Raw genomic sequence first — 24569 nt, forward strand, 5'->3', positions numbered from 1 at the left:
TTTTTTGTTATAGATTCTGGCCAAAAAAGTTTGAAAAATGCTCTTTTCATAACAGGCAGAAAGTCACTGTGGAAGAGCAGGGGATTTTGAGCAAGACTGAGGTTCAAATCATGGCTCACTTACTAGCTGTGTGACCTTGGGGAAGTTACTTGACCTCTCTGACCTCCAGTTTCTTCATCTGGAAAGAGGGGTAGAGTAAGCTCATAGGTGCCTAGCACCTTGCATGATCAGTGTGGGTGGTTCTTAACCCTTTTTTTTTCTCCCAGTCTCAGACCTGCTCAGGAATCTGATGGAAGACCCTCAGCCCAGAAAAGTGACTCTGTGCACAAAACGTCACCAGCAATTCCAGGGGTTTCCAGGTCTAACTAAGCCTTGTTAGTGGCTTGGGGGGGGGTGCAGTGATGAAGGGAATGCCGGATGCACGGGGGGGGCTGTGCACCAATGGTGAAACAGTGGGGGAGGCGTCCCCTCCCTTCCCGCACCCCCCATTCTGTTCCCCCCTCCCAGAGCACTCACACTGTGGAGCTGCGGTGACGCCGAATGGGTAGACCCTGCTCAGCCCTCACCAGCCGCTGGTAGGAGATTCCTACGCAAACAGACAGACAGACAAATAAACAAACAGTTCACTAGCTGTTCCTTCAGCAAGCATGGCCCTGCACCTCCCAGGGAGCCTGGCACCGGACAGTTCAGTTGGGAGTTCCCAGATGAGGTTCAGGACACGGGCAGATTAGACCTGAGCTCTACAGGGCCGTTCACAGAATGAGGCCCGGGCCCCACCGTGGCTCGAGCCACCTTGCAAAGCTTTGCTCTTCGGGGACTGCAGGCAGAGCACCCCAAAAGGAGAGCCGAGGCCGGGTCCCCTGCAGTCCAGCTGTCCCTGGTTCTGGCCGCTGCTCCCGGTCTCAGCCCCGGGGCCCTGCGGCGGGCACGGCGGGCACCCTGGACTGCTCACTCAGTCTGGCACCTCCGCAGCTCTCTCCCACCCCTCGGCGGCTTGGCCTGGCCCCACAGCTTCTCGGGGACCACGGTCCTGCCTGCTGTCCCTTTCCGACTGAGCCTCTGCACCACAGCCCCCACGCCTCCCAGCCTTCCTCTTGGGCCTCCTCCACCTTTCTGCCTCCTCTGACTTCAAATGTGCAGAGAAGAAGTGAGCGGAAGGGTTTTCACTTTCTTTCCCTGCAACGTGGCTCAGTTCTGCAGCGGAATGCTAGACAGGCAGTCCCGTGCGGATTCAGTCCCAGGCCAGCGCCAGGCTCTGCAGGGGGTTAAACAATGTCCCTGACAGGGATAAGAGGAGCAGGCAGCAGGACTCAGGGGGGCAGGGAGGGAGTGAGGTGGAGGGCAGCAGGCCCCCCTAGACCGAGTGTGAGCTGGGAGCAGGAGGCGATCCCCTCGGAAAGGGCAAAGCCAGGGTGAGGGTCTCCGACAGCTGTGAACAGAAGGAGGGGCCATGATTTCTGTTCAGTACATGGAAGAAAATGACCAATTTATGCTATTCTAATTTAGCACCTGATTGCCTTGATTTAGGCCCTTTTGTTTGATGTTTCTTTTGTGTAATTGTGACATGCTTAGATGTTAAGGTTCTATCTATTTTGATAGGAAAGTCCCAAGCATTGACTATTTACTGTGGGGACTTGGAAAGCTGGCGGCCACTCACATACACAACAGGAAAAGACTTCCCTTGTTGCCCCACTCGAGTCCCCCCGGAAAATGCTGTAGTGGACAGGAACGCCCGCCCCCACAGGCTCCCTGAGGAAGAACACTCAGACAAACCGTCTTCTCTTGACTGTCTGCGTGGGTAACCCACACCAGGGACTCTTGACCTCACCTCCCATCCTGCCTCTCTTGACGAGGCCACACAGCTGGCCACACCCTTAGGGGGATAGAATACAGCAAGATGGCTCTCCCTCCACGTCAGGGTCCCTTCCACATGCCAACCATCGACTGACTTCCAATCCCACTGCCCCCTCAAACTGACCCCTGAAGTCACAAAACCCAACGCCTCAACCTTATCATCATTCTCCTTGAATTGTCATTGGGGTTTTTTTGACTCTTTGATACTGTTGACCATGGTTTCCTTGAAGCTCCTCTTCCCCATTTGTTTCCACGACACGGACCATCCTGTCACATCTTATATTTCTCTACCTGCTTGTTTGGCTGAGGGTACCTTAATCGTTGCATTTGGGGCGTGCGGCACAATTAGAGCTGAGAGCTGCTTCATGTCAGTACGCTGACTCGGGTTACCTTGCCGCGCGCCTGATTTGGCTGCTAGGGGACTTTTAGGAGGACACCTGTGCCCCTGGCACACCCTCGCCCTAAGGGAGTTATTTCCAGAGCTGAATATTCTAGAGACCAACAGTTCCCAAGTGAAGAACAGAGCATCAGATGAAACTCCAGCACCTCCTGCCCCCCCATATGTTTTTTAAGACATTAAAACAATGATTTTTTTGCCTGACCAGGCAGTGGCACAGTGGATAGAGCATTGGACTGGGATGCAGAGGACCCAGGTTCGAGACCCCAAGGTCGCCAGCTTGAGCCTGGGCTCATCTGGTTTGAGCAAAAGCCCACCAGCTTGAACCCAAGTTCGCTGGCTCCAGCAAGGGGTTACTCGGTCTACTGAAGGCCCATGGTCAAGGCGCATATGAGAAAGCAATCAATGAACAACTAAGGTGTTGCAATGCTCAATGAAAAACTAATGATTGATGCTTCTCATCTCTCCATTCCTGTCTGTCTGTCCCTGTCTATCCCTCTCTCTGACTCACTCTCTGTCTCTGTAAAAAATAAAAATAAATGTTTTTTTAAGACATTAAAAAAAAACCTGGTAGGAGGCACCCGGGTTGTCACAGCGGTCTCACAAACATTCCAGACCAGGCTTCCCTCATCTTTTGCTCCACCGTCCTTAGCAGGAGACATCGTCCGCAAGGTCACTGCATTGTCTAAGTGGCTGCCAGAGCACTGGCCATCATCATGTCCTCATTCCAGTTAATGGAAAGGAGGAAATCGGGGTTACAAAAGGTTTAAGCCACCGTGGTTTTAGGCTTTCTTTTATAGGCAGCTGACCCCTCCTAGCTGATCACACCCTGTGATTTCTGGAACCGCTGCCCCCTGCCTTCCCCGGAGTCTCCCCTATGATATTGGCATATAATGAGAAATAGATACGTGTACTTGTTTATATATGTATATGTTCATCCCCAGTTCCTGAGACAGGGTTCCTGAAATCGTTGTAATTTCCTGAGTGATTGGGCAAGAGGAGCATTTTTCTTATTTATAACAAGCCCCTTTCCACTGGACCTGAGTTTATGCTAATGAGGTGGCTCTTGATGGGTTCCTAATAGCTTCCCGTGGAGGGACTGCTCACCCTTCGGAACCCACCATGTGACTGATTAGAGGGTTAGAGCTCTCAGCCCTCCCACAGCAACCTATAGAGATTGAGCCAATCAACAGCCAAGATTTAATCAGTCATGTCTGCTTAAATAGAACTTCCACCAAACCCCTGAGCAACGGGGTTCAGAGAGCTTCCACGCTGGTGAATGCATCCACACTCCAGGAGGATTGTGCACCCACCTCCATAGGGACAGCGACTCCTACATTCAGGACCCTTCCAGACTTCTCCCTAGAAGTCCCTCTTCATGGGCTGTTCATCTGTGTCCTTTATAAGAAACCAAAAGTCAAGTGCTTTCCTAAAACAGTGCGAGCTGTTTCAGCAAATTATGGAACCCGAGGAGGGAGGTATGGGAACTGACTCGCAGCTGTCAAAAGTAAGGGAGACCTGGACGTGTGATTGGCACCTGAAGTGAGGACAGGTTTGCGGGCTGAGCCCTTTTCCTGTGGGGTCTGTGCCAGCTCCAGGTAGCTCGTGTCAGAACCGAATCGAATCATTGCACACCAGCTCGTGTCTGGAGACTTAGAGAACTGGTTGGTGTGGGACAAAGACACCCCATGCACCTGGTGTCAGTGTTCTGTGAGTATAAATAGCATAGACCCTCACCTACTAATCATATAACAAGATCAAAGTCAGTTGACTTTCCTTGTAGGGGGTGTAAACACTTCATTTCATAACCAGAGACAAAAAAGTAGAAGATGCAAATGTTTGTGATGAGTAATGTCTGCACCAGTTGATAGGCAAAGATTGACCTCGTCCAGGTTTGTTCCTGATTGACAGGAGGTCCGAGGGCGGGAAAGCACTCAGGGAAAGGAAAAAGGGCAGAAAGTGTGTGGGAGCCAGGACGGCTTTCGGTAGAAACACAGCATTGTGCACTGTGAGGATGCAGTTTTTTGAGCCAAAGAATATGGTTTTTTGACTGGAGCAGACATAGGTTTTAAGTGGTAGATCTCTTGTTAGCTAAGTGACCATGGCAAGCTACTTAACTGTCTAGCCTTTAGTTTCATCATCTGAAAGATGGGAATACTGTCCAGGGGGGTGTTCTGAGGATAGATGAGACCGACTCTTAGCAGTGTTTAATGCACCAGAATCACACAGTTAATGCCGCCATCACCATCACCATCACCACCACCACCAGAATCAACATCACCACCATCACCACCACCACCACTACCATCATCATCATCACCATCACCACCACCACCATCATCATCACCACCATTACCATTACCATCACCACCATCATCATCACCACCATCACCACCACCACCACCACCATCACCACTACCACCATCACCACACCATCACCATCACCACCACCACCATCATCATCACACACTACCATCATCATCATCACCATCACCACACCACCATCACCACCACCACCACACACCACCACCACCACCATCACCACTACCACCATCACCACCACCATCACCATCACCACCACCACCATCATCATCACCACCACTACCATCACCACCATCACCACCACCACCACCACCATCACCACTACCACCATCACCACCACCACCACCACCATCACCACTACCACCATCACCACCACCATCACCATCACCACCACCATCACCATCACCACTACCACCACCACCACCACCACCACCATCACCATCATCACCACCATCATCATCACCACCATCACCACCACCACCATCATCATCACCACCATCACCACCACCACCACCACCATCACCACTACCACCACCACCACCACCATCACCATCACCATCACCACCACCACCATCATCATCACCACCACTACCATCATCACCATCACCACCACCACCATCACCACCACCACCACCACCATCACCATCACCACCACCACCATCATCATCACCACCACTACCATCATCACCATCACCATCACCACTACCACCATCACCACCACCACCACACCACCACACCATCACCATCACCACCACCACCATCATCATCACCACCATTACCATTACCATCACCACCATCATCATCACCACCATCACCACCACCACCACCACCACTACCACCATCACCATCACCACCACCACCATCATCACCACCACTACCATCATCACCATCACCATCACCACCACCACCATCACCACCACCACCATCACCACCACCACCACCACCATCACCACACCACCATCACCACCACCATCACCATCACCACACCACCATCATCATCACCACCACCACCATCACCACCACCACCATCACCACCACCATCACCACCACCACCATCATCATCACCACCATCACCACCACCACCACCATCACCACTACCACCATCACCACCACCATCATCATCATCACCACCACCATCACCATCACCACCACCACCATCATCATCACCACCATCACCACTACCACCATCACCATCACCACCACCACCATCACCACCACCATCACCATCACCACCACCACCATCATCATCACCACCATCACCACCACCACCACCACCATCACCACTACCACCATCACCACCACCATCACCATCACCACCACCACCACCATCATCATCACCACCACTACCATCATCACCATCACCATCACCACCACCACCATCACCACCACCACCATCACCACCACCATCACCATCACCACCACCACCACCATCATCATCACCACCACCACCACCACCATCACCACCACCACCACCACCACCATCATCACACCACCACCACCACCATCATCACCATCACCACCACCACCACCACCATCACCATCACCATCATCATCATCACTACCACCATCACCATTACCACCACCACCATCATCATCATCACCACCACCATCACCATCAAAATCAGCAGCAGCAGCAGCAGCAGAAGCAGCCACAATAATTACTGACCTACTAGTGACAGGAGAATTTATGTAACCTGTCTCAGGTCATCAACTAATAAGTGACAAAGCATAGATCTTTGCCACACCAAGGCCCATGTTTCTTCCCTTGCACTTGACTTTATCGCTGGGCAAGACACGTTAAACTTCTCAGAGTCCTGGTTATCTCATGTACAAAATGGGAATCCTGGAATACTGTAGTTTCCGCTCTAACTCCACAGGGCCGCGGTCTGCGTGAGACGCAGTCATTGAGTCTGGTGTACGCAGAGTGACTCACACATATGATGCCCACTGTCAGCCCTCAGGATTACAGATACATTCTTTACAGGCAAGTAGTGTGGTCTGGCACAGCCATGAGGGCAGAGAGTAAATATTCAACAAACATGTGGGCTTAACCCAAGAGGGCTGTGGTGGGCAGGGCCTGGCAGCACTGACGTGAGGTTTCCGGCCACACCCAGAGTCGGGGCAACAGGCACCCCGTGGGGGGGCGGCGTCAGGAAGATGGGGGAGGCCCGAAGGCTTCATAACCAGCCCGCTTCCTCTGCTACCTGGCCACATCAAAGTGGAGTAAACTGTTTCATTCATCTCCATGGACTGGCTCCCTGGGTGGAGAGCCCTGCTCTTCAGGCCCCTTGTCATCTGCTCCCTGTGACCTTGCCAAGGACCTCTCTCCTTAGCTGACAGCCCCCCACCCCTACTGCCCAGGCAATGGAAATCAGCGTAGGTCAGCATTTATCCACTCAAAGTGCTCTGAGAGGGAGATAGTGTCCTCCCATTTACAGGTGAGGACAGCGAAGCTGCTGTCAGTACAGTGTCTTGCCAACCCCACAGCTCCAGGTTTTGAAACCACAGTGGACTGATACCTAGTACTGGTAACCACTCAGTGACTCGGCCCGCCTGTCCGCGAGAGCTCCTTCCCCGGCCGCCGCCCCAGCCCCTCCCTGGCTCCTCCACTGCCCCTCAGCCGGGCTCACTAGGGTGGGGCTCAGCAACCAGGCAGAAACACAACCGCGCATCTCTACAACATCACAATAAAGGATCCCTAACGGCCCGCTCAAGGCTCATGTAGATGAGGGTAATTTTGTTTAACCTCCTACTTGCTGTGGACGAGGCTCTGGTTCTGTGAAGGAGGGGTTACCTCGGGGATGTAAGATGAGTGACTTCGTTCCGTACACAAGTTAACCTCAAAGGTTACCGTTTTTGTCCCCGATATGCTATTAACTGATTTTGTATCTAATTTTGCATCATCGTCCAACTTGTATGGGAAACTTATCTCGGTTTCTTACACCCTCCTCTACACCAGCGCTGTCGTCTGGCTGGGTCCCGTCTAAGGAGCTGAACGCATGTGTGACACGAGCTCCTTGCGCCTTGTGTGAGAGTTGGGTCTCTTCCTTGTCCGAGAACGGCTCTCTGACATGAGAGTGACCGGCTTCCTGTCTCGGCTCCGCTTCCCCCGGAAGAGAAGCTGCTAGCCCCCCGCGGAATGCCGTCTCCAGACACCTGCCTTCTCCCGGGTCACCCGCGTATCCGCTGCCTCACTTGGCCCCCGGGGCAGCATCCAGGGGAAGACCCTCCGCTGTGAGGGACAAGAGTTCCAAGGATCATTCCTGTTCTGAGTCCAAAGGACCCCCAGAGGCTGTCCCGCCTGCCTCTTGTCCCCCAGGCTTAGAGCCTCACGTCCCCAAGTCTGGACCGCATCACAGCCCCCCCACCCCCACTCCACCACCTCTCGTGGGGCTGCCGGGAACAGAGCGCCACCCAGGCACCCACAAGCACATCTCTGGGCACAGCGTGCGCGGAGCAGAGGACAGCCAGATGGCTCCACCTGCAATTGGGAAGCGCAGGTCCCCATGCGCAGGGGACAGCCCTCCCGCAGCCCAACATCTCCCTTCTCCGTGTCCAAGTAAGAAAGAGTCATTCCAACCTTTGGTACAGACTTCAGGCTCAGCCAAGGCATTGGCCTTTCTTCCTGGTTAATGCCATTTAAATGGCAAAGCTCTTACTGACCTGTTTACCAGTCTGACACGTTCTTGAGGTGATCCTCCTAGTTTTGATAAATAAGCAATTATTTGATTTCTACCTATTAAAATTTTATCTTCTCCAGAAAAGAAAATATTCTCCCCCTCCTTTTTTTTTGCATAGGCAAAATATGTATTAGCCTGAAGAGGAAGATTATTGACTTAAATGGAAATGCCTCTAGTATTTCCCTGTGGGCTGTTACCTTGGTAAAAGCACTTCCACATACTGTATTAATAGTCTTCATACCTTAGAGGGGTTTTAAATTCAGGAATGGATGTGGAATTTGATCAAATGTTTTAGGGGACCTAGTCAGTTGTTTATTATTCCTTTGAGCTACGAACATGACGTGTTATCCTCAGTAAATCATACTTATGTTTTCTCTTCCTCTACCATAGTTTTCTTCTACCCCAGTTTCATGTGTGTGTATTATAACACCTAAAACGTCTCAAGAATCTCTACTTTTAAGACCCTATGTATGAAAACTTAGACAGTGACCAGGCCCTTGTCCACACTTGTCATCACGTGTGGACACCCAAGATGGTGCCCACCAACCATCAGCCTGTCCATTCCTAACACCAGCCATGTACCATGGCCAGAACTGAATCTACCCGCACATACCTTTCCCTATTTGCCCCTGAGTCAAAGACAACCACCAAGGGCCTCGTGTCAATAGGGTGGGGGCTTTGCTGTCTGACCTGGGCAGCCTCAGAGACCACTGGAGAACCAGAGCAGAGGCCCAGGCACATGGTGGGGTCTCTTTGTCCTGACCCCTGCTCAGGATCCCCTAAGAATTCCTCCTTGAGTTACTATCTGTGTTCACTGCTTTCCGCGTTCTGACGCTGGTACACCCATGGTACCAGCAGCACCACAAAAAGGAGACACCAAGGTTTTGAAACGGGGCCGTGGGCAGAAGAGAGGTGAAGGAAGAGAGGTCAGGAGGGTCACAGCCAAAGGACAGTTTCAGGAGAGCCTCCTGACCACACGGTCCCTGCTCCACGCGCAGGCTGGCTCGACACTCACCGGGGGCCTTGAGTTCAGCGTCGATGAAGGTGAGCATCTCCTGGCTGATGCTACAGTAAGGGACCGGCCAGGCCAGGAACCGGTGGTAGGTTCTGGACGCTTGCAGAAGGAGGTCCGAGTCTGGTGGGAAGTGCGGGGTCTGGAAGGAAGAGGGAGAGGCAAGCAGAGAAGTCTGTGTGAGCGGAAGTTCGCTGATGTTCCAGGATGATCCAGTGGGAACCTGCCACTTTTCTGGAATGTCCACAAAGGGCACACGTTTCCTGGCAGCAGTATGTCCAAGGACAAGGTCAGGAAGAACTGGAAGTCATCCACAGGAGCGAGTTACAGATTGGCGAGATGGCACCAAGGGGTGTCTCCACTGTGACGGCCTTGTTACTAAACACAGTGTACCCAGCGCATGAGGGCACCTCCCTGAAACGCTGCCTGTCCCTTCGAACGGTGCCACAGTGCCACTGCCGCCTGCCACGTGGGGGAACGGTCTCCAACGCCTAGACCTTGTTTCTCCTGACTGGAGGGGAATGTTTATTCTTTGAAGTGAATGGACTCAATGTACATGGAATCGTTTGATGCCACCCAGGCTGGCGAATATGGGGCGATTACCCTGGGTAACACTGACCACTGGGGAACCAAATGAGGTGGACGTGGAATCTCGAACAGAACCTGTTTCCTGGCTTGTGCACAGGCTGTGACAGCCGTTCCTCCAGGGGTGCCAGACACGCCAGGCACAACGGCAGCCACACGGCGTCGCCGGGCGCACCTCAGGACGGCTGATCCGAAGCCATCAGAGGGCTGACGTGCATCTCAGCGTTTATCCTCAGAGCTGCAAGGGCCACGCCTGCCCCAGTAGGTGGCTCTCTCTCCTTCCCCGACTCCCCCCCCCCCCCCCCAGCTCGACCCAGCCTGGAACTTACACAGAGCACAGTGGAGTAGAAGAGCAGGGCCAAGGGCATGAGGAGGTCATAGGTCCCCTTCTCTTGGACCTGCGGAGAGGACAGGAGAGGAGGGGAGGCTCACTCAGGGGGCAGAACAGAGCCGTGCTTTCTGGTTCTACTTGTTTTTAAAATAAAAAAAGCAAAGTAACCACAAGATAAAAATTTGGAAAATAGAAGTTAGGAAAAAAAAAAAAGTACTACTCACAATGCCCCCTTTCAAACTCAACCACAGCTAATGTTTCCATGGACTTCCTTTACGCCATTTTTCTCTATGTATCTTCCTCTGCAAAGCTGTAATCATCATGTGGATCTTTTTACTCTTAATGTCTTTTACATATAATATTATCCATGAATTTCTGTTTTGTTACATGGTCTCTAAGACCACCTGTTGTTCCCCTCCTGGTTACACATTTACTTGTTATTTGTATGGTAAATGTTTTTCCCAGTTTGTCGTCTTTTAAATTTATGGATTTTGTGGATGGGCACATGTTAGAAGCATTAACCTGTTCCTTTACGAATTTTTGCTTTGTTGCACAAGGACCATGTGAACACTCATAGATTATCTTCCTTTCTTTGAAGCTTAATTTTTTTTAAGTTTGTCTTTAATACACCTGGAATTCCATCTGCTGTATGGTATGAATTAAGAGACTCACCCTCTATTTTTTCCAAATGTTTTAATCAATTCCCCGTAAACCATTTAATAAATATTACTGATATAATTTTATTACACACGCTTGGATAAGATCCATTATTTTGTTAGCTGCAGAATATTCCTTCTGGTAGATAACCATAATTTATTAGTTTCATATTAGACACTTGAGATTATGTCTTGCTCCTTAATTACTTTTGTAATGAAAAAAGTGAGCAAATGTCTTTTTTTTTTATCATTTGTACGATTTATCTAGAATAGAGGTCAAGGAGTGACATCAGTCAGTCAAGACTACAGCCGCATTTATGATCTTGGAAACATGTTGCCTAACTGCTCTCTAAAAGGGATGTGCCGTCTAGAATATCTCCTGCCTGTGAAAGTACCAGCTTCCCTGCCCTTTCCCTCCATTGTTTATTATAACTTTTTGCTAATTTGCTAAGCAAAGCCTGACTCATGGCTTTCATTTGCATTTATTTTATTATCACTGGCGCAACATTTTTTCCATATATGTTCACAAGTTCTAGTCACTCTTTCGTGCATTGTCTTTTTGGTCAAGCCCCCCCACACACACACAACATACACACCTGTCCTCACGTGATTTAGAATGCTTTGGTCTTTCAGCCCATGCTAGAGTGCATGTGGTTGAAGACACAGAGAAAGCCCCCCATCTCTGCTGAGCCTGGTGACGTCAGCAGGCTCTAACTGAAAACTCTCCTTTTCTTTCTCCTGAATAGACCACGTAGCTGGTCCCCGATCACTGCAGAATCGTCAAGCCTTTCTATTTGGGGTTCGTAAGGTAAGCCTTCAGAGTGGTTCGTTTAGCTTTTTTGTGTATTGGATTGCTTGGAAATGCACCAGACAAATGGCGGTGCTGGAACTGGGATCTTGGGGGTCTTAATAAAGCAAGACTTTCTTCTTAATAGGTAAAGGGTCAGCTAACTGAGATGTTCCCAATTCAGCCATGTATTTAAAAATAATAATAACTTTAGGCCCTGGCCGGTTGGCTCAGTGGTAGAGCATTGGCCTGGCGTGCAGAAGTCCCAGGTTCGATTCCCGGCCAGGGCACACAGGAGAAGCGCCCATCTGCTTCTCCACCCTTCCCCCTCTCCTTCCTCTCTGTCTCTCTCTTCCCCTCCCGCAGCCGAGGCTCCATTGGAGCAAGGATGGCCCGGGCGCTGGGGATGGCTCCTTGGCCTCTGCCCCAGGCGTTGGAGTGGCTCTGGTCGCAACAGAGCGACGCCCTGGAGAGGCAGAGCATCGCCCCCCGGTAGGCGTGCAGGGTGGATCCTGGTCAGGCGCATGCGGGAGTCTGTCTGACTGTCTCTCCCCATTTCCAGCTTCAGAAAAATACAAAAAAAATAAAATAAAATAACTTTAAAGAGAATTCTTTATAAAAGAGCCAGTCTCCTCTCTGTAGGGGCTCACAGCTGCTCTGGAACCCCAGCCCAGCTTAGCATTGAACGCACTCTTTCTCTTAGACATAAAACCCTGTTGAGCTGTGAGAGGAGGTCTCAGTTTACCTCTCCAATCAGTTTTCTTTTTCTTTTTTTTTTTCCAATCAGTTTTCTTTTTGGTACCTTTGCTTTTATGGATCTTTTTTGAGAAAAAAAAAAATTCAGTAAGGCTTCCTCCCTCCTCTCTTGTCAATACCTTGACTTTCAGGCAACATCTGTCTTGATAAGTGGCTCGCATGTCACGTGGTCTCCTTGGGAGGGCCAGATCCTCCCCAGAAACCTTCGGTTCCCAAGCATGGCCGAAACAGAGAACTCGCAGGATCCCGGGGCTGGTGCCGAGCCCCTGGGTGGTCCAGGAACCCCGGACTGATGTTCTGTGGGGACTCCTTTCTTGGTGCCACCAGCCCGGTCCCAGCTGTGCCCTGCAGTCCCTGGGCGGCCCTCACCTCACGTGTTTTCCGCAGGATCTGCTCCAGGAGGATCAGGAAGTGGCCGGGGTCCCTGCTGACCAGCTCCTGTAGGCTCCAGCAGTTCAGACACAGCCCGGCTGGAAAGGGGAAGAGCAGTGGTCAGTCTGGGGTTGGAGAGAAGTGGGGACCACTGGGGTTTCCCTGGAGCATTCCTCTATAATCTGAGAGCCTCAGAAAAATTCTGGATCAACACTCAAGCCTATCACGCCCCCATTAAGACATACTGACAAGTTTCTTATTCCCGGAAGCTCAGGGGACACAGAGAGGAGCTGAGATCCCTTCCAAGCCCAGGAGACTGGCCCTGATTCTGGTCCCTGCGCCTCTGGAGGACACCAGTCCCCACAGGCATCCTGCCCTTGTAGGATGGATCCTACGGTAGGGTGCTGGCACCTCCGAGACGCAGGGAAGGGGGGCAGGGGCAGAGAGAGCTGGACGAATAGGAGGGGGGCCATGGGACCTCCCACCCCCACCCCGACACAAGGCTGAATCTAGGACAGCTGTGGGACTTCCCAGGACTGCCTGGAACAGAGCCCAGGAAGGGGAAGCTACATTCATTTATATTTTGAAAGCTATGACGAACACTTGGGCACTCTAACTTCCCCAGACTTCCTTATTTTATCAATCTCTGTTTCTCTGCAGTCAGCAAGGGTAAACCCCTAAAAGTTAAAGGGGTGGTCATGGAGGCCTGTGTGTGTGTGTGTGTGTGTGTGCGCGCGCGCGCGGTGGGCAGTGAGAACAGTAGGGGCGGAAGTGGCTGGACCATGAATTTCATGGAGATCCAGGCCCCCTCATGTGCCTGGGCTCCTTCCAATGTCCTGGAGGCCCCTAACAGCGGTGTTTCACGTGGTCATAGGTTTTTGTAACATTTGTAAAAGTCAGATGTTTTGTATTATTGTACTTACTGATGGCTCTCAATTCTATAACCTTAAACCCCATCAAAGTCTGGGTAGGAGGCAAGATGAAAAATACTACCATGTATTAACCGCCTACTATGCACTGGGCCTTTGCACACGCTATCTTCATTGAGCCTCCCAACCCACACCCCCTTCAGGAAGGTGGTTTCCTGTTATTATTTTACAGACGAGGCAGGTGAGGTCCTGAGAGGTTAAGTGGCTCACACAAGTTTACAGAGCCAGTGAGGCAGAGTTTTAATCCAGATCTGTTTTCATTGCAAAAGGCCAAGAAAAGCCTCTCGGAGGAGTGACATTTGAGCTGAGGCCTGAATGAGAGAGAGCCCGATGTGCACACACCAGTTGTGAGGGAAGAATTCTAGACAGCAGGTGCAAGAGTCCTGAGGTAGGAAGGACCAGGTATGTTCAAGAGGCAGTACGTATCTCTACCATGGGGTAGTTAGACGGGCCAGTGAGGGATGGGATAGGAAAAGGCTTTGCAAGCATAAGGAACTATTATAATTAGCCATTTAGCTTCAGAGACAGAACCGCCCCCACCTGCAGACACCTTGATTTCTCAGTCCTGGGGGAAACATGGAAGTTCTGCTGAGATTGTTCTTTGCTCTGTGCGGAAGAGGAAGGAACTAGAGGCTAAGTAGACAGAATTCTGGGGGAGAGCTGTCTATTGAAAATCCCAGCTGCTGTTTTGGAATCAGTGTTGTGGTATTTCTAAGCGGGGTCAATAACTACTATGCTCCTAGCACGTGCTCAGGGAGCAAGACTCAGCCCCTGAGAAGGGTGAGCAAGGTAGCACGGGATGGAGAAACGGCTACCTGCAGAAAGCCTCCTCTCCTTCCGGGGCCGTGCCCCGCACCTGCCCAGGTGGGGCCCAGGGGCTGGCTCAGGTCACACAGAGTTGGGACCAGAGTCTGCCAGCTTCCACACCGGGTCCAGAGCTCACTGCGGTTCCCGGGGCCTCCTTGGGCCTTAGGAGCCCCTCCCTGGCTCCCTCGACCTACCTGACCAGGAGGCGGCGTGGCGGCTGAGGCTGAGCCCATGCAGGCAGCGTTCCAGGGCGTGCTGGATGCGGTCCTCCGTGCACGTCGTGGCCCCTGGCTGCATCCTGAGTCATCGCCTGCGTGGCAGACAGATGCCGGTCAGCCCGGAGACCCCAGGGCCGAGGAGCCCCTGGCCGAGCGGGGCCGCCAGCGCAGGTGACGGGCACCACAGCCCAGTGCCATCGGCCTTGCCGTCGCTTGGGTGCTGTGGGCACAGCGGCAGGGGGCTGACCGCCGCCCCCCAGGGCTGGAATGGCAGCCCAACAGCACAATGCTGCAGGAAGCGAGGGGTCAGGGACAGGAGTGGAGAGGCGCCTGCCCACTGGCAGTGACTGTCTCCAAGACCCCAGGGAGTGCCCAGGGAGTGGCCAGACCCCAGGACGCTGGCAGGGGGACCTCAAGGGAAAAAAATCAGAGTCACTTGGGGGACTTTTACGGAGTTTCCTGGCCTGCGTGCCCAGCCCCCAGGATGGGGGGGGGGGCTGTTCCTGAGGAAAAAAAGCACAGAGCCCTACCTCGGTGCCCTGGGTGCTCCCACGCCCACCCCGCTCCCCTATCCACCCTGCCACAGCCTCTGCTCGGCTGTCCAGGACCCAGCACCTGTTCCTGTTCTGCCCTCACCTCCACTGCTGCCATTTTTCTTTGCTTTCTCCAGGCGCGGCCGTGTTCCCAGTTATCCCCACCCCACTAGGCCCTGCTCCCTGTTCTGCCGAGGAGAGAGCAGGGTGCCGAGCCACCGAGAAGGGATCTAAGGGGGCTTCGCACCAGCCAGGAAACTGTGGGGCGTGCCAAATTCTAAGAGCCTCCAGAAGGGCCAGCCCAGCTTCTCCGTTACGTTTGAGGGTTCCCAGGAGCCTCCAGAAGGGTCAGCCCAGCTTCTCCGTTACGTTTGAGGGTTCCCAGGAGCCTCCAGAAGGGCCAGCCCAGCTTCTCCGTTACGTTTGAGGGTTCCCAGGAGCCTCCAGAAGGGCCAGCCCAGCTTCTCCGTTACGTTTGAGGGTTCCCAGGAGCCTCCAGAAGGGTCAGCCCAGCTTCTCCGTTACGTTTGAGGGCCCCCGGATCCCTCAGGGGCCAGGGCAGGTAGTCCAGACACCGAGTGAGCCTGACCTCTGCACCAACAGATTTGGACTTGGGTCTCGACTCTGATATCTGCTCGCCATGAGACTTTGCCACAAAATTTTTTTTAACTTTTCCAAACCTCAGTTTATTTATTGATAAAATGGGATAATGGGATAATGGGGGTATTGGCCTCAAAGGGCTGTTGGGAAGATTAAATGTCACAGTGGCAGATGTGCTGGGTAAGTTCTTTCACGACACGAAAGCTGTTGGGCCACCGTCTGCCACAGCCACCTTTCCTTTGGGAACGTCACCGCATTCAGCCTCCCAGGCAGGCTCCACGGCCGGCCCGTCGGGCCAGGTCGGAGAGGGTAGCCGGAGAGGCAGCGGTCCAGCTCTGTGGAACCAGCAGCGCGGAGCCCAGAGCTGAGCCGTGCAGACGAAATGCACAGAGAGAGCCACGGGATCCCTCCCTGGCCTCAGCCGCATGGCGGGCATTCAGCTCACGGGGGCCCAGCGGGCAGACCCTCCCACTGCCCCAGCCGGGGAGGAAGCACGCGTCCAGGGAAACACGGCCCCTGCGGGCAGCCCAGCATCTCATCACCGCAGTGAAGTCCCTGGGACGGCGCAAGGGTCTGCATGCATCCATTCCCTCATATCTTTAATGACCGCCCAGTCTGTGTCCGGCAGGAGGGACACGGCATTGAATGAGGCAGGCCGGCTTCTTGGTGGGAGGCAGAGACATTCAAAACCAGTTTAACAAGGAACGAGGTCATCGCAGAAGGTGATCATGCTGTGAAGAAAGTGGCCGTGCTGGGAGGGGCCCAACGGGGAGCCCACTCAAGGTCGATGGAGGTCGCGAAGTCTCCCCGAAGGGACATTTAAGATGAACGAGGAAGTCGAGGAAAACGTTGGAAGTGGGGGTGAGGATGTTCCAGAAAGAGTGGACAGCATACACAAAGGTCTGGGTGCAGGAATGAGCCAGCCACGACGGAGACCTCGGGGCGCAGACCAGCCTTCCGGGACCCGCACTTCCCGCTGCTGAGGGGGCAACCTGAGTGGAAAAACTCACACTGGCCACTCAGGACCACGGGCCTTGGCTGTTTCCATTAGCGGCACCTCAAAGCCTGGAGAGGTGCTCGGGCCCTTCCAGGGCAACATCCCCAGTGGCCTCTGGGCCTTTTGTCTGCTGACTCCACACAGGGAGTCCAGTCAGCGGTCTGCGGACCCTGAGCCGGGCCGGGCACTTCTCAGGCTTTCGGTCCCCTTCTTGGCCTGGATTATGCTGGGACACGGCCTGGATGAGGGTCCCGGAGAGCAAACCCTTGAGATGAGGTCTCACCCTTCCGCCTTCAGTGGCGGCCCGAGCACCAGACCCTCCCAGGCCTGGTCCCCTCAGGCTCCGTACCCACAGGGGCCTGCTGGAGGGGCTGGAGGCAGGTGCCTTTGAAAGGATGAGTTCCGGACATAAACGGCCAGCTGGGCGAGATGCCACCCGCAGGGCTTTGTCTCCACGGGCTGATTTCCTCCCTGCGGCCCCAGGGCAGAAGCGGAAGCAGGGACACGCATTCTGTCCCTTAGCGCCATCAAACGCAGTTACTGAGGAAAACTAAAACCAACTCATGCTCTACCCCACAAAGGAAGGCTCAATGAACTACAACATGATCTTGTTTTAAGTGATCCAGACTCCCAGTTGCCGGGCACCTCGAGGCCACCACATCTGTCTAAGCAGCTGGGCCAGGGCTCACAGAAGCCGCGTTCTTGGCTGAACTGGGCGATGATCATGGTGGCCCATGGTGCCTTGGTGCCTGCAGTCTGGAGCGAGGGCTTTGCCGTGCCAACTGGGGTGAAAGATCCCCTCTGCCCAGCCCTGCTGCAATGGATCCAGCTGTTGTGTCATGAGGTCAGAATGAGTCACCCTGCTCTATTGTGTCCCACTGTTAGTGATGCAAACACACGATGCAAATACACGGTTTCGGCCAACGCCCCTTCTGTCCCACCCCATCCTTAGGGGACAGGACACAGTGTTCTTCACAGAGGCTGAAGGCTGCTCCCCACACACCTCCAATGCCTGTGGCCTATGCTTCTTTCCTTCCCTGGGCTCCTGGGACTTTCCCTTCTCCTGGCCTCTGTGTCCCCGGCTGTTCACTGGAGGCGACCAAGGTCTTCTCCACGGACGGGCACTGGGCGGCATCTGAGGCCACCTAGAGCTGGCCCCCAAGCTCCTCATAGAGGCAGGACTTGCCCAAGGCGCCGGGGACCCAGTCGGGCATCCTCAGTTGAGCTGCCCTGGGGTTTCACCCACTGACTGCCTGGTCCTTCGGCACACTCATTTCCGTTTGATGAGTTAGTCATCCGCACTTCTTGTGACTTGTCAGCAGAACCCCAGTGGCTTTGGGGCGGAGAGGAAGAGGGCAGAAGGTGGCATCCCTCTGTCCCCAGGGATGATGCCTTTTTTCACGGGCTCAGCAAGCGAGGCTTGGCTTCTGCCGGCCCCCCACCCCCCACCCCCCTCCACCTTGCTGAAAGGAGCTCCTGTTGTGAAATCCCAGTGGCTGCCAGGAATGGGGATTGCCCCACAGCCACAGCAGGGCCGTGTTGAAACGTTCGACAACAGGGTCTGCCCCCAACTCCAAGTTCCTCTTCTGAGCTAGTACGGAGGCTTCTTTACTGGGGACCCTGAGCAGGACAGGATCGTGTTCGCATAAGCCAGCGGTGGACAATCTTTTGAGCTTGGCCTATCAAAATTCGCCAAAAAACCAAGCATAAGTCGGGTGGTGTGTCACTTTGAGAAAAAAACCTCATAATTTTGCAATATTTATAGTTTAAATAACAAAAATGTATAATTGTAATATATAACTGTATTTAATAAACCAAAAACTAATTATTTAACTTACCTGCTTAGTGACTTCTTTGTTCGTCTGTCAGTCGGTTTCTTTTGTTGGTCTTGATATTATTTAACTTGTGTGGGGTGCCATGAAAGTGAGGGGGAGGGGCAATTCTTTAACTAACCTGCCTATTAGTGACTTTTTTGTTGCTGAATTTCATTGGCTAAACCTTCAATTGAAGGTTGGTATTTTGTACACTTCAAGCCCAAGCAAGCGCTACTAACTTCATCTGTCAATCTGTTTCTTTTGTTGGTTCTGATATTATTTAATGCTGAGAATAAGGTCTCACAAAAGTACGTAGAGGGAAAAATTGTGAGTAAAGCCATTGCTATATCTTTCAGGGTGCTAAAATGTCTGGTAATCGGTTCTAGGCACTCCAAATTTCCTGTTTGTAGTGGCACTCCTCTTGATTCTCCAAGCAGCACCTTTCCAGATTCTCAAGCTTTGACCTCAAGTCGACAAACACCTGAGCCGAGATGCTGTCTTGAAATTCTGCAAGTTGCATCTTATGTAAATTAAGACGGCTGCCGCTATTTCTAATGGTGGGAAACGGCACCCATAGCACAGGCCCTCGCCTCTCCCAGCCTCCCCCTCACTTATCTCAGTAATGATGGTCAATTAGAAATCCACGACACCTCAGAACAGTAGATTGGATGATGGTTGCTGTGGTTATGTGGTTGCTGGTAATGGTGATCACAGGGCCCCCAGAGATGCGTCCCCCACGGCATTCTGCTGCTCCCTGCTCTGCCAGCCGAAAGTGAGGTCAAAGATCCCCTAACGGCCTAACCAGAAGTCCCAGAACCAGACGCTCTGTGCCGGTGTTCTGTTGTTTTGGCCTACAGACCTCCAGCACAGAATGTACACTACAGCAAATGTTTTATCCTCAGCCACTGCACCTGGCCATGCAGGAGCCAAGGATGAAACATCCTTCTTGGCATGTGGCCCCATACTTCTCTGGTATGCGGCCACATGCGGCCGCGTGTCATTGAAAATGGCTATGCGTGTCAGTGCTGAATCACGTGTCATAGATTCCCCATCACGGGCATAAGCCCTTGATGCAAACTAGGGGTCGTCTTCCCTACTGTGCAGGACTAGTCAGAGATCAGGGTCTGCCTGGGCCCAGCTTCCTCAGGCTGCCTCACACAGGGCACAGAGAGGGCACCTTTTCTCGGGAGACTTCTGGAATGGTGAGGAATAGCAGAATTGGGAGGGAAGCATGGCCCTCCGGGCTTGGTGGGCACCCCATGCTGCTTCCCTGGTGTTCTGGAACATTCCAGGCCTGTGCTGAAGCCTTAGCCCTACAGGTGGGAATAAGAGAGACCCCGAGACATGTGGCCCTGCTCTATACCCACCTGCTTTGGTCCTGGGTCACATCTCTCTCTCCCCTTTCCTATTGTCACCCGAGGCTGGACCTCCCTTCCTGCCCCTACACTCCTCTGCCTGACTGCTTAAGGCAGAATCTCTTCTGAGACCTGACTTAAAAATTCTCACTGCCAATACAGGAAGTCTACACCAGAAACTAAAGAGATGGGGTGAGAGAGGGTGGAACAGAGGGGGTAGTGAGAAGGCGTGGGAGTGAGTGAGGGGGAACAGCGCTTCCCTGGGAATACCTTTCTGTGTTGTGTTGACTCTTAGGACCATAGTGATATTCCCTATACCCCAAATTAAAGAACAACTCCAATGCAACAAGGTATTAGGGGGCGGGCAAAAAACGGGATACAAACAGTAACAAATGAACTTAACTGTAGTATAAGTGATCAACATAACCACATTGAAAAGGATGGGGAGTGAACTAACCTGAGTAACTTTGGAAAACAGCATTTTGACTGGATACAATAAGGCTAAATAACCGTGTACAAATATTACTTCTAGTTACGGCCCCTGTGGCTCACAGGGATGTGGGCGAAAAGTCCCGGAACTTCTTTATGTGTACACTAGGGTTGGACAAAGAAGGAAACATATCATAGATAATGAGAGCAAGTTTCTTACTGATGGAGAAAGAAATTACAAATAAGGAAAAGGGGGAAGTCTAGAATGACCCAATCTCAGAGCGTTAGACTGGCACAGGAGAAATCGGTATGGACTCATGGTTGTTAATGCATATACAGATAGATACGTGTGAAAGTACAAACAATGTGTATATGCTTGAATTAATATGCATGCATCTATTTTCTAGCTCTGGCTGCCGAGAAAGGCTAGAAACAGCAGAGTCTCTAACAGTGAGCACACCTAGTGCCCAGGTCTTGGTTTCTAAATACCACTTTCTAATCAAGGAACCAGGGCTCCTTGGAGAAATGACTAGAGCAGGAAATATACATGATAAACCCCGAGCACCTTGTAATACAGGAAAATAAGTCAGTATTTGCAAAAGCATAAAGAGTATCAACAGACATGAGACCTAGCTTGAAGGAGCTTTCAATGGCCAAAGCCAGGATAATTTGAAAAACAAAATATCTAATGAAAGTGTTAGGGTATAATTCATAGATTGAAGTAAATACCCATGAGTCTACACTATTGTTATAAATAATAAAATAAATAAATAGAGGAGAAAGAAATAGTCTCCTTTACAAAAGAATACCAATTAATAATTTGTGAGAGGAATGACAGTAATACAAAATCACCATTAGGCAAACACCACAGCAAGAATTCTGCAGGCAATTGATACTAAAATCTATGGGCAAAAATCTTAGAGGGAACAGGACATTTGCATAATCTTAGAGTATTTTCCCCAAGAAATTAATCAGTTAATAGGGGAAAGTAATGACTTCAGAGTGGAGGGACCCAGTACCACCTAAAAACCTCATGAGTAAAGTTAACATGACCAATAAGAAGACATCATTGCCTGGCCTGTGGTGGCTCAGTAGATTGAACACTAACCTAAAACATGGAGGTCACCAGTTTGAAACCCTGGACTTGCCTGGTCAAGGCACCTATGACAAGCAACCAATGAACAGCTAGAGTGAAGCAACCACTTCCTGTTTCCTGCCCCCCTCTCTGTAAAACTCAATCAATCAATCAAATCAGTAAAAAAAAAAAAGAGAGAGAGAAATAAAAGAAAACATCATTTATCCCCTGATATCATGCACTGAAGAGGACATGACGTCACTTCTGTGGATACTTCTAAAAACACATAACCATAATCTAATCATAGGAAAGATCACTCAAAACCAAGTTAAAAAAAATGTTATAAAAGAGTTGCCCAGTACTCACCAAAGTGTCAAGTCATAAAAGATAAGGAGAGACTGAAGAATTGGCACGGATTGAAAGAGACTGAGGAGACACAACAAGCTAACTGTAATGTGGATACTGGGCTGGACTCTGGAACTGAAAGGGGACATTAGGGGCTAACAGCCAAAATTCAATCAAGTCTATAGCACTGTACAGTGTCATACCAGTTGTTCTTCGTTTTTTGTTTTATTTAAAATTTAGGAATGTTCAGCATTTTCTTTTTTTTCTTCTTTTGTACAGAGACAGAGAGAGAGTCAGACAGGGACAGACAGACAGAAATGGAGAGATGAGAAGCATCAATCATTAGTTTTTCATTGCGCATTGCGACACCTTAGTTGTTCATTGATTGCTTTCTCATATGTGCCTTGACCGTGGGCCTTCAGCAGGCCGAGTAACCCCTTGCTCGAGCCAGCAACCTTGGGTCCAAGCTGGTGAGCTTTTTGCTCAAACCAGATGAGCCCGCGCTCAAGCTGGTGAGCTCAGGGTCTCGAACCTGGGTCCTCCGCATCCCAGTCCGACACTCTATCCACTGCGCCACCGCCTGGTCAGGCTGTTCTTCGTTTTGATAACTGTACCATGTTATGTGAGTTGTAAACATTAAGGGAAGCTGGGTGGAGGGCATACACAACTCTAAGACCTTTTATATAGTTATATAACCTTACATATCCTTTAGATATCTTTCTGGGTGGTTATCCAGTGCCTTGCTGCCTTTCATAAACTTGCTATTCCATGTATACTCCTAGTTCCTAGTTACTGTGGGTAGATTGGTGCAGGGTTGGCTGCCTTAAACTACCCTAAATCAATGTTCCTGAACTGAGATTGGACTCTCTGGGGTTCTTGAAAGGTTTCTAAGGGTTCTTTGTGAGAATAGTTAGCTGTGTTTTCATTTGGATGGCAACCTATAAAAAGGTAGGAGTTAATATATTCTGGAACATCTCAATGACACCTATGACCAAATGTTACCATAAGGTATTGATGCTCAGTTTGCATTTGTGTCTATCACTGATTTCGTGTCATCTAAAAGAACAGAACATGCCAGATGTGTTCTTGGTGTCTGTGAGAACTCAAGGTTGATAAAAATGCATTAACATACAAAAAATATTTAGAATAGTGCCTGGCACAAAATAAGATTTCAATAAATACTGTCTATTAACTATCAGGATACTTTCCTAGCATACACAACTCTGCTCCCCAACTCTAGATGCCTCTGAGACTGGGCCAAGAGATAAAATAACTCCCCCGATGATTTGCTTGCATATCAGGCTTGGAAGGCAATGTTCTCTAATTTGCAAGTACACATATACATAGACTATAAGATGAGGAGGGCACCTTAGAGATCATTTAGTGCAAATCTCCCATTCTACAGGTTAAAAAAATGGAGACTGAGCCGTGAAGCAACTTGCTCAGATTAGAAGGTAGTAAATCTGTAACTGAAAACTGAGCTTAGAACCCCAGGATAGTCATGGCACCATTTGCTTAGGGGGGAATCATCCTTGGCTTCCCCACAGTGAGTGACCTCAGTGCCTCTCCACAAAGTTATATTTGGAATCCTTTTGCAAATTTCTCCTGGAGTTTTTGGGCTGTTTAGGTACTCAACTTCCTCACATGTCAATTCTGTGAATTCAGGTTTTTGACAGTATCACTCATTTTTAATCAAGATCTAAAAATGTATTAGCAAAGATCTGTATCTAGAATTTCCATATAGTTTCTAAAATTATATCTGAATCAGTGATTTTAGGCCTTTTAATCTTCATATTATAACATTCTATCTTCTTTAATACAGGTCCAATGTGTAGTAAATACCTTTACGCTACATTGCAATTCTTTAATTATTTTCAACATTTATAGTAAGTATAGCGATTATGATAATAGCAATTGTTTGTTTGTTTTGGCCAATGGCTTTAATTTGATTTGTTTAATTGTTTGCTGTTTTGTGCCATGCTGTCCCATGAGTTTTTTTACTGTGATTAATTTCTTGCTCAGCTAGGGCATTTCGAGTAGCTTCAGGATGAGTGTGTGGGTTAGGTACTTTCTAAGACCATTTGTTGTACGTCATTCAGTGGGTCTCACTATAAATTGTAGCTTTGCCAAATATAAAATTGTCATAATTCATCTTTTTTTTACCCTCAAAATATTTATAGAAACCCCAAAATAATCAACTGAAAAAATGACTATAACAAAAAATAGAATTAGGGAAGGTGGTTGGGTACAAATTAAAACAGAAATTGATATTATTCAATTATACAAATAAAACCCCCCAGAAATTGTGTTAGTAGAAGATCCTGTATATAATAGCAACAAAAAAGAACAAAGGAAGAGAAAATAAACTTTACAAGTGTGCACAATTCTAATGAAATAAAACTGAGGGACACGAAAGAGGCAAGTAAGTGGAAATGCATACCTTGTTGTTAGTTAGGCAGATTCAGTATCATAAAGAGTTCATTCAAAATGGATCAGAGACAAAGTGCAAAGAACTTAAATTATAAGACTCTTAGAAAAAGTTGGCCAAAAGCTTCATCACATTAGATTTGGCAATGATTTCTTGGATGTGGCACTATAGGCACAGAAAACAAAAGGGAAAATAGATGACCTTGACTGCATCAAAATTTAAAAGCCCGTGCATTGAAAGAAACAAGAGTGAAAAGGAAACCAAGAAAATGGGGGAAAATTCTTGTA

At 50.3% G+C, this 24569-nt stretch overlaps 1 protein-coding gene across 1 annotated transcript in view; it reads right to left on the minus strand.

Moving 5' to 3' along the window:
• Positions 1 to 512: 512 nt before the first annotated feature.
• LOC136327270 (phosphoinositide 3-kinase regulatory subunit 5-like) overlaps positions 513 to 24569 on the minus strand; it is a 59932-nt gene continuing 35875 nt past the window's right edge. Inside the window, exons 2-6 of the mRNA XM_066264306.1 lie at positions 14683 to 14798; positions 12750 to 12850; positions 10180 to 10248; positions 9269 to 9407; positions 513 to 586 (exon numbers count right to left, since the gene is read on the minus strand). Coding sequence (XP_066120403.1) covers positions 513 to 586; positions 9269 to 9407; positions 10180 to 10248; positions 12750 to 12850; positions 14683 to 14785 — 486 coding nt within the window. The 5' untranslated portion in view covers positions 14786 to 14798. The remainder of the gene's footprint in view (positions 587 to 9268; positions 9408 to 10179; positions 10249 to 12749; positions 12851 to 14682; positions 14799 to 24569) is intronic.

The sequence above is a fragment of the Saccopteryx bilineata genome, chromosome 2, assembly GCF_036850765.1.
Source record: "Saccopteryx bilineata isolate mSacBil1 chromosome 2, mSacBil1_pri_phased_curated, whole genome shotgun sequence".
In the NCBI taxonomy this organism is placed as follows: domain Eukaryota; kingdom Metazoa; phylum Chordata; class Mammalia; order Chiroptera; family Emballonuridae; genus Saccopteryx; species Saccopteryx bilineata.